The sequence below is a fragment of the Syzygium oleosum genome, unplaced genomic scaffold (genome assembly GCF_021117445.2).
Source record: "Syzygium oleosum isolate NSW1041296 unplaced genomic scaffold, Sole_v2.1 Sole_v2.56, whole genome shotgun sequence".
Classification (NCBI taxonomy): domain Eukaryota; kingdom Viridiplantae; phylum Streptophyta; class Magnoliopsida; order Myrtales; family Myrtaceae; genus Syzygium; species Syzygium oleosum.
In genome coordinates, this window is record NW_026607540.1 from 1,062,112 (window position 1) to 1,076,143 (window position 14,032).

The 14,032-nt window shown below is 38.8% G+C and overlaps 1 protein-coding gene across 8 annotated transcripts in view; it reads right to left on the reverse strand.

Annotated features, from left to right (window-relative positions):
• Positions 1-10,045, reverse strand: part of LOC115694640 (tRNA-specific adenosine deaminase TAD2-like) — a 266,483-nt gene extending 256,438 nt beyond the window's left edge. For all 8 annotated transcript variants that reach the window (XM_056307626.1, XM_056307627.1, XM_056307625.1 and 5 more), the window contains exons 1-3: positions 9,358-10,045; positions 7,683-8,787; positions 7,312-7,590 (exon numbers count right to left, since the gene is read on the reverse strand). In XM_056307626.1, coding sequence (XP_056163601.1) covers positions 7,312-7,590; positions 7,683-8,787; positions 9,358-9,851 — 1,878 coding nt within the window. In that variant the 5' untranslated portion in view covers positions 9,852-10,045. The remainder of the gene's footprint in view (positions 1-7,311; positions 7,591-7,682; positions 8,788-9,357) is intronic.
• Positions 10,046-14,032: the final 3,987 nt, after the last annotated feature.

Consider the following 14,032-nt stretch of genomic DNA (forward strand, 5'->3'; position numbering starts at 1 on the left):
AGGGAGCATAGTGAGAGAGCGAAAGGGAAATTCTCTCTGGCTTCTTGTCTGGGCAATTCATCAAGACCACCTCAAAGTATGCTGTCAACGGAGCTAATTCGTTGAAGAACCTGGCTGCAAACCGAAGGCTCGGCCATATCCATTCTCAGCCACGCATGGTGAGGAGTTCGAATCGCGGTTGGTGTTGCCTCCTTCGCCAACCAAGTCCCTTGAGGCGGTTTCTAGAGCCATTTTGTTCCGATCTACCCAGCAATCGCGTCCGGCGACTTTCCCTTCACAAGGTACGCCCAAGCTCCTCTCTTTTCCCCTGTTTTGTCGAATCGGCGAACTGGGGCTCACCAGCCCTGATTCTCGCGCGTTCCGAACCTGCTCATACCTTTCTCTGTGTATTCCTAGTGTTGTTTTATGGTTATGGTTGAGTATGGTCTGAGTTTGCGCCCCGATTGCTTTCTGGTTGTCCCCTCGGCCGTTATACCTTAGGTGTTCGATGAAATGTCTGGGTGAGGTTTGTGCACTTGTTCTTGGTTTTCCGTCCAATCTAGGCGTTCATTGATTGCTGGATGTATTTCATGGCTTTCTAAATTGATATCACGCCAGTGTCTTTCATATTTCGTCGAGTCTGGTTCGTTCGGAGCGATTGCTCTTCCCCTCTCTCTCTCTCCTCCATTTCTTTGACTGAGCTCTGCAACATGAGATGAAACCAAGTGATCTCGACTGAACAGCACTCTTCTCACATATCTGAACCATGTCGTTCCTTGCCCTCTCTCTCCAACCTATCAACGAATCTGACATCCTCCTTTAGACCCATGAGTGGTTCCCGACTGCTCGCACCTTTGTTGCTCTCTCCACCTCACGCCACACCCGCTTCTCCTACGCCAAGCCCTTCACCGCTCCCTCCTCCTCCTTTGATCCTGACCCCACTTCCACCCTCTACTTTATCAGTGATGACCCCCTCACCGCCTCTTACGGCCTTGCGACAGCCATAGAAGCCTTGGTTTCCCTTAAAATCGCCCTTGGTGAGAAGGAGGTGGCTTGGCGTCGTTTGTTGAGGTTTGGGCGCAGCTCATAGGTCTAGGTGGTGATGGGTGAGCGTCGGAGAAGCTATGGCCAAGTAGTCACAGTGTGAAGCAACAAGGGTGCAGAAGGGAGAAAAGAGAAGAAAAAAAAGAAAAAAAGAAAAAAAGAAAAAATGACATGGAGGGAGAGGAGGAGAAATGTACACATGGAAATGCCATGTGGACCAATTTTTTTATTTATAAAAATTCTAACTTATATAAAAATTTTAATTATAAATGCCACGTACTTATTTTGGTCGGAGTTTCTCACCGGATGCACTTAAGTGATCGTTTTTTATTAGATTTTGCACTTAAATGATTCGGTGAAAACTTTTAACACTAAAATGAGTGCCGTACACAACTTTTGACACTTCTAATGTCCTTCTCCTCAGAAAAGTAAAATGAAGTGCCAAACGACAACCATGCGAATGTGGGCCACGTGACAAAATTAAGCGACATGTCATGCCATGTGCCAATTAGAGAAGCAAAGTTATTGTCATGTGGCGAGCACCAGAGTGAACATTTTTTTATTCTAATTTAGACTATTTATAATGGCTTAATGTCAAGACTATATTCTATCACAATGAAAGTTTTCAAAAAATAAATAAAATTTTAAATTTCTTTGAAACCATGCAAAGACAATGAAACCAACTTTGAAAAAAATTATGAAGAAAAAGAATTCAGATATACAATTCAATATCTAGCTCTGAATTTTGATTAAGAAACTAGTCGTATGCCACCACTAGATCCCATTATTTGTAAACGCATTACAACATTATTGGCAAAGCTTCTAATAAATATTTTATTATGTTTGCTTAGAAATGTTGCTCTTTAAGGACTGACTTAAGTAATTAATAATGCCTTGTTTTACAGCACAGTGCATTCAAACCTTTGACAGAGTTAATTCTATCGATGCAGGACAAATCTCATTGTTAGGTACGTACATTGGGTAAGGCTCTATCACTTGATAACTAACTGGCCTCTTAAGGTTACTTTCAGTTGGAGATGTCGTGACTAGGATATCTAATTTACCACATCCAAATCAAGCATTTAGCCACTTAGCCAGCTACTGCTTGGGTGTTTTCACTTTTATACACAATATCAACGAATTCATTCTTTATATTATTGTTTCCTCTATATTTGCTCATTATACAAATTTTCTGTAAAAAAAAAAAAAGGTTATGTGTAAACAACCAACACAATTAGAATAGGTTACGCAGCTTACACTAGCACATTTGCATTCTTCACTAGGTAGATTTCATTTGATTTTGAAATATAACTATGTCGATTGTTAGAGACATTGGATTTAAAAAGTATTTTACCTTCATCTATATTATTATATAAAGTAAAGAAAGGACATCCTACTTTTAAGGGATTTCAATTTTCTTTTTAATTCTTTCCTTTAATTATACTCAATTACTTATTTTACAAATATTATACTCATGGACGGATACGTGAAATTGATTATTCTCTTTTATCTCACATACTTTATAATTATGTCTCAAGTTTGAGCCTATATATTGAACCCGACCTGATTGGAGGATGGGGACCTTCGTATTGCATGAGGCGTAAAAGAAAAGTCCAAGTTGGACTTTGACATGGTGTTGCATTCTATGGATCATAATCTCGTATTATAATTTGTTTTTCTTTGTTGGATATATGAACCAACGTTCGGTCAACCGACAAGGGTTTCTTCATATCTAACCAAGGTATGAGATCAAGAGTTGAACTCCTCTGATTGCCGCCCGGTTGACTTTCCTTTAAAAGGCCGCACAAGAGGAAACAAAAAGGAATACTCTGAAGAAAGTCTAGGTGGGTTCCAGAGATAGAAATAAAGTGTGGGTTCTATTTCGATCTCCCTTCAGCTGCAACCGCACAAAAGAGAAACAAGGGGGAAGCTCTTCTTTGGCCGGGCACAGGAGCGGTAACACACGCTGATATATATGCAATGTAGTTTTACATCCAAATTTATTTTTTTCTTTGTGAGCACTATGGGTTTAGGTGTATCTAGGACTAGGAAGCGCTCGAGTGTGTAAGCGATTGTAACTCTAAAATTCTCTGATTAATTAATGGAGTTTTTGGTGCTGGCTCTCTCCATGGAGTAGGTACCAATACTGAGACCGAACCACACAAATATTTCGTGTTTTCTTGTTATTTCTCTAGTCATTTTGTGTTGATTTAATTGCAAGATCCGTTAGTTTCTGTATTATTTTACCAAGATTGGTATCAGAGCTATTGCTAAAATCTTTTGGATTTGATATGGGATTTTTGCTTGTCTGATTGTTGTCTAGAAATTTTATTGTTGCAGTTATGTGTGGAGTGAAAGTAAAAATTTTGAGAAATTTAACGGGAGGAACAACTTTGCGTTGTGGAGCGTTACGATGCATGCTCTATTAACAACCCAAGATTTGGCCAAGGCATTGGATGGCAAGGCTAAGTTGCTAGAAATGATGAAAGATGCCGATAAAGGTGAGTTAATTGAGAGAGCGAGGAGTATGATTCTATTGATTTTATCAAATGGGGTATTAATAATGGTGGCCGAAGAGAAGGATGCTCCAGCATTGTGGGCAAAACTTCAGGCACTCTATGTAAAGAAGGGTTCAAATATCGCTTATACATGTTGAAGATGATGTTTCAAGTTTATTATACTAAAGTTACTTCCATCAAATCCCATTTAGATGTGTTTAACAAACTCATAATGGACTTGAAGAACGTTGAAGAGACCTTAGATGATGAAAAATAAGGCATGATATTGTTGGCTTCTCTACCAGAGTCATGAGAGTACTTTACTAACTCAGTATTACAGGGGCATACTACAGTTACCTCAAAAGAGGTAGAATCTGTCTTGTTCTCTAAGGAGTGGTAGAGAAAGTTGAAAGATGAGGATCTAGCTCAAGAGGTGGCGTGAGGACTAGTGATTCGAAGTAGAGATCAACATCGGAGTCTAGATGCAGAGGTAAAACCAGATCAAAATCTCACAATAAAAAGTTTAAGGGTTGCGTGATGTGCTTTGACTGTCATGAGGAGGGGCACATGAGGAGAGATTGCCTAAAGCTAAGAAACAGAGATATGCCAGTGCAAAAATAGAAAGAGTCGTGCCCTTCAAAGTTGAAGGCATCCTCCCCAGATAAACTACCCACCTTGCAGTGTCCCCCTCCCGAATTCTCGATGCGGCGGTTAGGCATAGCAGGCAAAATACCTCAAGTAGTGTAGTGTGGCGAACGTTGTCGAGGAAAGCACCAATAATGCAAAGACTGTCTTGAGTGTGACTATCGACTCATCAAGAGATGTGTAGTGCTAGAATTTGGGGTATTCTTATAAGATGATTCTTCATAGGAACTGGTTTACTACTTAATAAACTGCACATGATGATAGAGTTATGATGGGGAATAACGCAGCTTACAAGATTGTCTGGATAGGGACACTTCGAATTCGGATGCACGATAGGTAATGCACATATTGATGGATGTGAGGCATGTACCGGAGCTTAAGATAATCGTATTTTCTCTTGAAACACTCAATAACATTAGGTGTAAGTACACGACTGAAGAAGGAGTGCTGAAGATCTCTCAATGTGCCATGACAGTGATGAAGGGGAAGAAGGTGAATTCTCTATATCATCTACTGGGAGAGACCATAACCAGATCTTTTGCAGTTTCGTCAAGCGAGTCAGACTCAAACTTGACTAAGTTATGGCATATGCCATTAGGGCACAAGAATATGACAAGTATGACGATGCTGAGTTAGAGTGGATTGCTCAACGGTCAGAAGATAAGGAAGCTAGACTTGTGTGAGTAATGCATCTTTAGGAAGTAAAGCTGAGTTAAATTCACTACAGCTATGCATTCGACCAAGCAACTGATTGGTTATATTCATTTAGAAGTCTAGGGCCCATCTCCGATTTCTTCGAAAGGAAGAGCTTGATATATGTTGATATTCATCGATGATTATTTGACAAAGGTGTGGATATACTTCCTAAAGCACAAATTTGAGGTGTTCAATCGGGTCAAGAAGTTTAAGGCACTCATTGAGAAGCATTCAGTAAACAAATTTAGTGCCTTAGGATCAATAACGACATGGAGTTCTATAGAAAAGATTTTACCAATTTTTGCAAGGGAGAAGTGGTTTTGGGACACCACATAGTGCCCCGGACACCACAGCAGAATGGTGTCATAGAATAAAGGAATAGAACTTTGATTGAGTGAGCTAGGTGCATTCTTTTGCATGCAAGACTCGGCAAGGAATTTTGTTTTTAGCTAATAGTTAATGGTACAAAAAAATAGTAAATGACAAAGTTTGTGTATAACTATAGAAATGAATTTTTTAAGTTCTAGTCCTAGAGAACATTTAACTAACACCCTTTCATATTATCTTTAACAAAATATATGTTGATGGAGGAAAATGGAGCCAATGATTGTGGGACGCATGATATAGCCATAGCACACTATTCTATCCAACTTTCCATTACTGTATCGATATGTATATAACCCTAAAGCTACGTTTGGTAGCTGGGATAAAATTCAAAATATGATAAAATTTGTCATATCTCATGTTTGGTGCCTGTTCAGGATATGATAAAGTCGGACATATGAGGGATATAGCTCGGATAAAATTATCCCATGGGAGAGGTGGAATAAAGGTTGATAGGATTTCTAATATCCATAACATAAAAGTTATTTTTCTCGAATAACAAACTTGTTAAATTAATAAAATTAAAATAGTATTTGAATATAAATAATATTTGAATTTTAATATAAAAAATTCAAAATAACAAAAAAATAAGAATAAATTCGTTTTTATTTATTCTTATTTTCGTTTTTATATTCAAATTTCTTTATATCTTATGATGTAAATTTCATATATATATATATATACACACATTTAATATTTATATTTATTACATATTTTAGGCATATTTGTATAGTTTACTATTTAATAAAATTTTATTAGAGAATGATGGAAGGGGAAGAAATAAAAAAGAAAATAATTAAAAAAGAGAGGGAAAATAATAAAAAAAATGAAATAGGTAAGAGTATCGTGAGAAATTTTTATCATCTTCATTTGTGTAATTTTTATGTTCATTTACACTGACATAATGCTCACAGCAAATAATGGATATAGAAATATGTGAAAATATCCAGCTTTATTACTGCAATTTACCAAACAATAGATAAGATATAACAAATCATCGACTATTATATAATCTATATTGACCGGGTGAACACTGAATATGTCCTTATTACATATCCTTAGGCCACAACACTCTTCATGTGGAAGGAAGCAAGGAGCTTCGGTAGATCAGACAACACAGAACCTACTATTCAAGTTTCTGAGTGAATTTCTGAACGTATTAATGAACTTTTCATTCAAAGTTACTATAAACTGATTTTGTGAGTATTAAATATCACATTGAGAAATTACTAAACACTTTGAAACTCTACCAGTAATTATACAAACATACTTATATATATGTACATTTTAGTAACTCAGAGTTAACTCTTATCATTTGACATTTTAGATATTATTTGAAAGAATTGAATAATATATAGACACACGATATAAAAAATGTTCACAAGTAAAATTGGGGTAACAATTATTAGAAGATTAGAATAAGTATAATTAAAAATCCCAAATCGACATGCAGATTTATCCCTTATTAATTTTCGTCTTACAAAATCCTACACTGGTACAATTATGACACATTTATCAAAATCTAATTTTCGTTTAATAAAACATCCCATACCAGTACTCCTCACCCAAATCTACTCTCTATTTGTAGATGAAAATTAGTTTAGGATAAAACGGTGCCACGTGTCATGCATGTGGCAATCCTAAAATCTAAGTGAAGGGTCACTTGGCGAATATGCGAATGTGGGGCATGTGACAAAACTATGCCACGTGTCATGCCATGTGACAATCATAGAAGCACATGAAAGTGCCACTTGGCGAGTATGGATGTGGGCCACGTAACAAAATGATGCCACGTGTCAAGTCATGTGACAACGATAGAAGCAAAATGAAGTGTCACGTGGAGAGCACAGGAGTAAACACTTTGTTGGATTTCGGCTCTAACTATATATAATAGATGAAGGTCAAGAATATATGTTTTATCACAAAAGAATTTCCCAAAAATCAATAAAATTTAAAATTTGTTGAAGTTTATCAAAGACAATGAAACCAACTTTGAAAAACATGGGAAAGAAAATACAAATTTCATATATTGAATTCAAAAGGGCTAATGTAGGTAAATGCTCACCTTAAATTGATTTGGCACTACTGTGATACTGCAATTGCTCATATCAAGTCCCACTAATTTCTTTCTACCAGAAGAAAATTCTAGAATCCGAGGAGCACATCTATCCCATCGAAACCATCTTAGCTCATTAGGAAGCCATATAGGACCTTGGAAAGAATTATGCACATTTTGCAAAATGAGCATTCTCAAACTTCTCAGTTTTGTAAAAGCATCAGGACTGATACATATTTCTGTCGGCTCAGGTGGCTCCACCACTATGGCTTTTACAACACAATCTTCCTGTATAAACAAAACTATTTGGGTTATGCAAGTTCAGTAATTAGAGTAAAACAGATAAGGAGCATAATTCTGATCATATATGCAAGTCTTACTGTGTCACTTGACAGAACATCGACAACATCATCATACAACCATAGTCTGCTGCGTTTCCCGGGATCATCGCTTTCTTGGTTCACAATATCCATACCCATAAATTGAATCAAGTCATGCATTTGTATGTTCTTGGACTCAATTCTTATCAAGGACCTCTCCATGAGAATTTGTAATCCTATTACTGCCTTAAGATCGCAACTGTCGAGAACTTTCTTTACATACTCACTATCCCAGCCCTTAAAGAAGCAGGCAATGTGGAGAAAGATCTCTTTCGCTTTTGGCTCTAGTCCATCATAACTTATTTTGAGCACATCATTGATGCCTTTTTTAGGAGCCGTAGAAATTTCATCCAGTGCACTTTCCCATTCATATTCTCTTCTACCGCATAAGAAGGAACCTAGCACCTCAAGTGCTAAAGGAAGGCCTTTAGTATAATTTAGAAAACCATCCACTAGATCTGTCCTGATTTCTAATTTTCGGTGTGTGGAAAAAGCATGCTTACTAAACAGCTCACGAGCTTCACTGTCATCCAGTTCTCTAACCTCGTACACATGATATTGATCTATCCCGAGATAAGTTAGCAAATGGCTATCTCTTGTAGTAACAATGATCCTGCTCCCGTTACGAAGCCACTTACCTTCTCCTACTAAAGCATGTAATTGGCGCAAGTCATCCACGTCATCAAGGATGAGGAGAACTTTTTTGTGACAAAGTCTTTCTTGTATTAGATTAATACCTCTGTCAACATTGGACACTACTAATCTTTCTTTCAGTGCTAATATCTCAAATAGTAAATTTTCTTGCAAAGTTACTAAATCCTTGCAATCTTTTGAAACTTCTCGAACATTCGCCAAAAAACATGAATTCCCAAATTGATTGAAAATATCATTATAAACAGCTTTGGCTAAAGTCGTCTTTCCTATGCCTCCCTGTCCCCACAATCCTACCATGAGAACATCATCATCAGACTCAAGGTTTAACATCGATTTTAACTTAACCACTCGGGAATCTATCCCAACTGGATGTGTAGCAACATGCAGAAGTGTTCGGTCTAGGTGAGTGGAGATTTCCGTCACAATTCTTTTTATAAGCTCTGACTCATCTCTGAAAAAAAGAAGAAGAAGAAGTTGTGGCATCATTTTAGCAATTTGAATAAGCAAATAACAAGCAATTACTAGCCAACGATGACAAAAGCAGTGCATCACATTTTTACATAACCATAGCCAAAACAAAATGTATTTCTACCAAGTCGAATTAGAACTCAAAAGAGCTCCACAACAATCGAAACAAGTTCAGGTTCAACTTTTAGTCTTCCAAGTGATTCATGTTCTTTTGATTTATGCATGATGATTTACTTTTTTTTTTGTTGAACTATTATATGTGATTTATTTATACACTTAATCAAAAAACTTGCCAAGCTTAATTTTCTTTTAATTATCAAATTTTCTTCAATTTTTCCAAATTTCATTTTTCTTTTTTAACTAAATCTTAGATTTACCAACTCTTATATGAGATTACTAAATTTAACTTAAGCCACTAAAGAATTTTCAGAAACCAAAAGATGAAGCATCTATACATGTACTTACAATCATGTGTGTGCAGATTTTTTACAAACAATCTTTGTACTTGTAAAAATTGGCTTCTTACACAAAATATGAACTCCACTCTACTTACCCATCTTTCAAATGCCACCCGGACAAGTTAGCAGCATCGGAAAGAGCTTTCTCCCATCTCTTCACTTCCTTTGAATCCTTCCCGAACTTGGACTCATGCTTAATCATAGCTTCTCTATACCTCTCTCTTGGTGTTTTCACTTCTCTAGGTTCCACTTTGTAAAACAAGGGAAAGACCAAGAGAGCTCTTTCTTTCTTGCAGTCCATGATTCTCGCCACCTCTTCCAAACACCACCATGAGGAAGGGAAATCCTTAGAGAAAACAATTAATGCGATCTGTGATTCATCGATTGCCTTCATAAGTGCTGGCACTATTTGCACTCCTTTCCTGAGCTCCTCGCTATCAACATAAGTGTAGATTCCTTTTTGGTTAAGAACTTCGTAGAGATGACCAAGAAAGTTGTTCCGAATGTCCTCACCTCTGAAACTTAAGAACACATGGTAAATCCTTTCAGGTTTTGATGAAGAAGCCATTAGATGATGGAGTTCAACCATCAGCAAAGAGTATTAGCTTAAGATTTGGTAGTGTGTTTTCAGGTAGTTCATTCACCATTTGATCTTCTTGTTGATTTATTCTTATACTAGAGGACAGAGGTGTATGGCTTTTTTAGGGCAAAGTCAATAAAAAAATAATATTAGAAATTTGGAAAATGATGGACTAAGATATCTAATAGGTGTAACCACATGGACTTATTTTTTCTGAAGAAAGCAAATCACGGGGTTATTCCGATTGGCGGGCAAATGGATAACAAAGGTAGAGAATAGTATAGATCACTAATGGTCCCAGTGGACTCAATTATTGCACAAACTGATAAAGAAACTTTGTTGGCTTCCTCGAAATCACATCCACAACCTCCGAGTAGTTTTTTGTAACATCCTCAATTTTAGTCCCTAGGAATTGGCCATGGAAATAGTGTATGGACTGATCCGAGGGTCGGTTATAGATCAGGCTAGTATGGTCAATCGTTCAAGGCACCTAAAATCTTGATTACCTTAGTTCTTTGCCAAACCAAATTTAGTGAAATTTGGGATCCGAAGAAGGAAGTGCCATTAGAACTAAGCAAAGGGATGAGACTCATTTCTAAGCCCTCCAATCTTACCCATGATTTTGCTAGAATTGAGTTTTATTAAACCAAATTTGGTGGTTTTCTCATTTGGACTCAATTCTTGATCTTGTTATGGAAAAACCCAGATTCGGATCCTTTATACCTCTTCGTTTTGTTATTTTTGTGGAAAACTTTGTGGACCGAATTTCCTGAAATTTTCTTCTTCAAAGTTGTTCCAAATATCTTGAAGTTTAACATATAGCAAGCCAAGGTCAAGAGAGACAAAAATGTCATTTTCACATGGGTCCCTAAAGTCTTATGGCCATTAATGTGTGTCATGATGGAGGGGTCCCTAACGTCAAAAATCATTTAAGGCTTGTCATGATGATGTGCCCCAAAGTCTAACTTCAATTAATACAAGCCATTAATGATCCTTATCTCTTCCTCTCTTTCTCTCTCGGCAACTCTCTCGGCCGACTCTCTTCTTAGCCGACTCCCCTCTCTCTCTCTCCCTATTTCTGTGGCTCTTACTTGAGTCATTAAAAGGAAGAGATAAGGTGTCATCATGAAAGGGTCTCAACAGTCTCATGTCATTAATTTAGGCTTCTTGAACAAGCTTCATTCTTGGTCATTCATCTCCCAACTTAGGCTTCAAGTTTTGACTTCTCTAGAATCTTCCAAGTCCAAGCTTGCTTCTCTCTCTCGGTTTCCCCCTGGGTTGACCTCCAATCAAAGCATAACATGTCTCGTTTGAAAGCTCAGAACGTGTACTTTAAATCACCAGCAGACATCAAGTCAAAATTCCAACGTTCTCGTATAGAAAATGCTGAATCTTTAAAATCTTACAAAACCGGGCTGTTTTGCACTGTTCAGGAAATCGGACTTGAAAACATAATAAATGGACTCTGAAAATTCTGAAATTTGAATATGTCGTAAACAAGGGCTTAGAAAACATTTTTCATGAAGAGCACGAAATCTCAATCTCACCGTAAACACCATTTTTAGTAGCTCAAAGACAGACTAAAAACAGTTCACTGGAATAGAATTCTTGTTTCTCAAAGTAAGCTCTGTCCAGAATCCAAATCATCTTGAAAAAATTCCAAAATTTATTTACGTTAGAGAAAAGGAAGTTCTCAACAACTTTTGTGAAGGAAACTTTTCCAAAATCATCCCAGAAAAGCTTGTACAAAATAAAGAAAGGGTGAACATCACCGAAATACCCATTCTGGGCAGTTTTACATGGTCCGAAAATCAGGCCATCATACCACTCATATCAACTCCAAAAATTATAAAATCAAAGTATGTAAAACTTCAAGATGTTTGGAGAAACTTTGAAGAAGAAAGTGTTTGGAAATTCGGATCACAAAAGTCTCCCCAAAAATAAAAAAATGAAGGGGTACAAAGGAACCGAAATTGGGTTTTCCAAAACACGAGTAAAAATTGGTTCCAATTGAAAAACTACCAAACTAAAACCATAGCCATTTTCCAGGGACTGAAATTGAGGATGTTACAATTCTCCACCTTCCACGTGCTCAAGCAACACGCCAAGAATCGCTCGAGAGTCACCGAAGTTCTTGTGTTCTTCACACGTCACCCGTTTCTCTAGTTCTTGTTTGAAATCATTGAGTAAGTGAATTCCCTAATATCGGGAAGGGATGTTGAGATGCGTTGTGACGTGGTTTGGTTGGACCGTTTCTCGGTCATTTGATTGGTCGTAGTTGGTTCATTTTCTTAGTTTGATCATGTCTCATATTTGTTGTTGTTTTGGAGAAAGAACCGAGACTTGAATGGCAATGTGCACATGTTATAGCCATGCTTGATGTTTTCGTGTATGAACTTTGCTATTGATCGGCCATCGATGCGGGTGCGGTAAGGGCCGACTTATGTTAATGGCGATCGATATATCCTCACTTGATATTAGTATTTTCACTTGCTGAGTCTCCCCGACTCATCCCCCGTTGTTTCCCTTTTTCAGGTCCGTAGGATGGCATCTCCCCCAGCCCGCGTTGGCAATCCCGTGGAGATGAGAGCCGAAGTGCTCACCGTGATAAATGACAGAGAAGACCGCGCCTATCGCCGAATCACGACGCTTGTGATGATTCGATGAGGGCTTAATGGACTTGGTGCCTCATCCGTACGTGGCGTGGTATCGCTATGCGAAAGGAGAATGGGTTGGATCCCTATGTGGGTTCAACAGTGCTTTGGCGGTGCGGGCAGGTCGGCTCCGGGATAAAGCCACGGGTGGGATGTGAGATGGCCAGGCGGACGGGACCGGGGTGGAGGTGAAGAAGCGATGAGCGAGAAGCCGTAGTGGGTATAGGACAACCCAAGCCGAGTTTTGCTACTCTTAGTACGTGTGAAATATGTGTTATTTGCCATGGCCCGAAGGGCTTATTAAAACATGTTTGCATGCATTGTAAACATAAGGTTTGCTCATGATGCTTCTTGTCTTATTTCCGCTGTGTGAATTGAATGTGATTGTCCCGAAATTATGCTTCCGCCTGTGTGTAAAGAAAGATAACAATGAACGGGACGTCACATTAATGATCCTGAGGTGGGGGCGTTACAGTCTAATTTGGTATTAGAGCAGGTTTTCCCTCCAGTAGGTGCAGTTCGGGGCAGCTTAAAATTGGCCAGTCCGACGAAGGCGGGGAGTGGCGCCGGGGCCAAACGACCTGATCATTGAGTGGCTTCTGACAGAGGTGGCGCCAGGGTAAGAGGCCTGATCACTAAGCGGACTCTGGGCAGAAGTGCCGCCAGGGTGAAGGGCCTGATCATTGAGCGGCTCCTGGCAGGCTTCTAGGATGGCTAAGGGCAAGAATGACCGAACTGTGCACCGAATTGGGAAAAACGATTCTGAAATCAAAGTGGGAATAAAGACCTGGAGTGATAAGGCGCGCTGAAGTTGGGGTAGTTAGCTAGGAAACACCCTTATGCGTGTGAATGATTGATTGTGGTTGAATATGTTAAGTGCTCTTGTTTGTTTGTGATCACTGAGCTATTCTTGTGTTGTAGAAAGTCTTGTTAGACTATTGATAGCAAAATAAGTGCTCAGGACCAGGCTGCGACCGCTGAGGAAAAAGGAAAGTCCCATCAGGATGCCACGACCTCGAAAGAAGGTTCCCCTCTAGTAAGTTGCAGTTCGGTGTTGAGCCAAGAGAAGGCTGTTGAATTTTGACATAACCCGATCCGATGAGGCCGGGGAGTGATCGCCGGGGTAGAACCTGATCAAGGAGAGGCTCTTGGCTAGGAAGTAGACGCCGGGGCAAGAAGCCTGATCAAGGTGCGGCTTCTAGCAAGAGTGATTAAAGACCTGAACAAGGTGCGACTCCTGGCAGGCTTCTAGGATGGCTGGTAAGAAAAGGAATAAACCGAACTAGGTACTGAATTGAAAGTAAGACGGGAATTGTTACTTGAAATGATAAGTGTGATCTTCGTGATTGTTATAAGTAAGTAAACTATGTTTGAGGAAGATTTTATCAGAGTAGCGCAGCGGAAGCGTGGTCAAGCTTGCTGCACTCTAGTATGTCGGAGCGAGGCTGGGGAAAGAAAGGTCGTTGGTCCAGAGCTAGTCCAAATTACAATGAACGCCGTAAAGGTACTAAGGTAAGTTAAATCCCAGGTACGTTT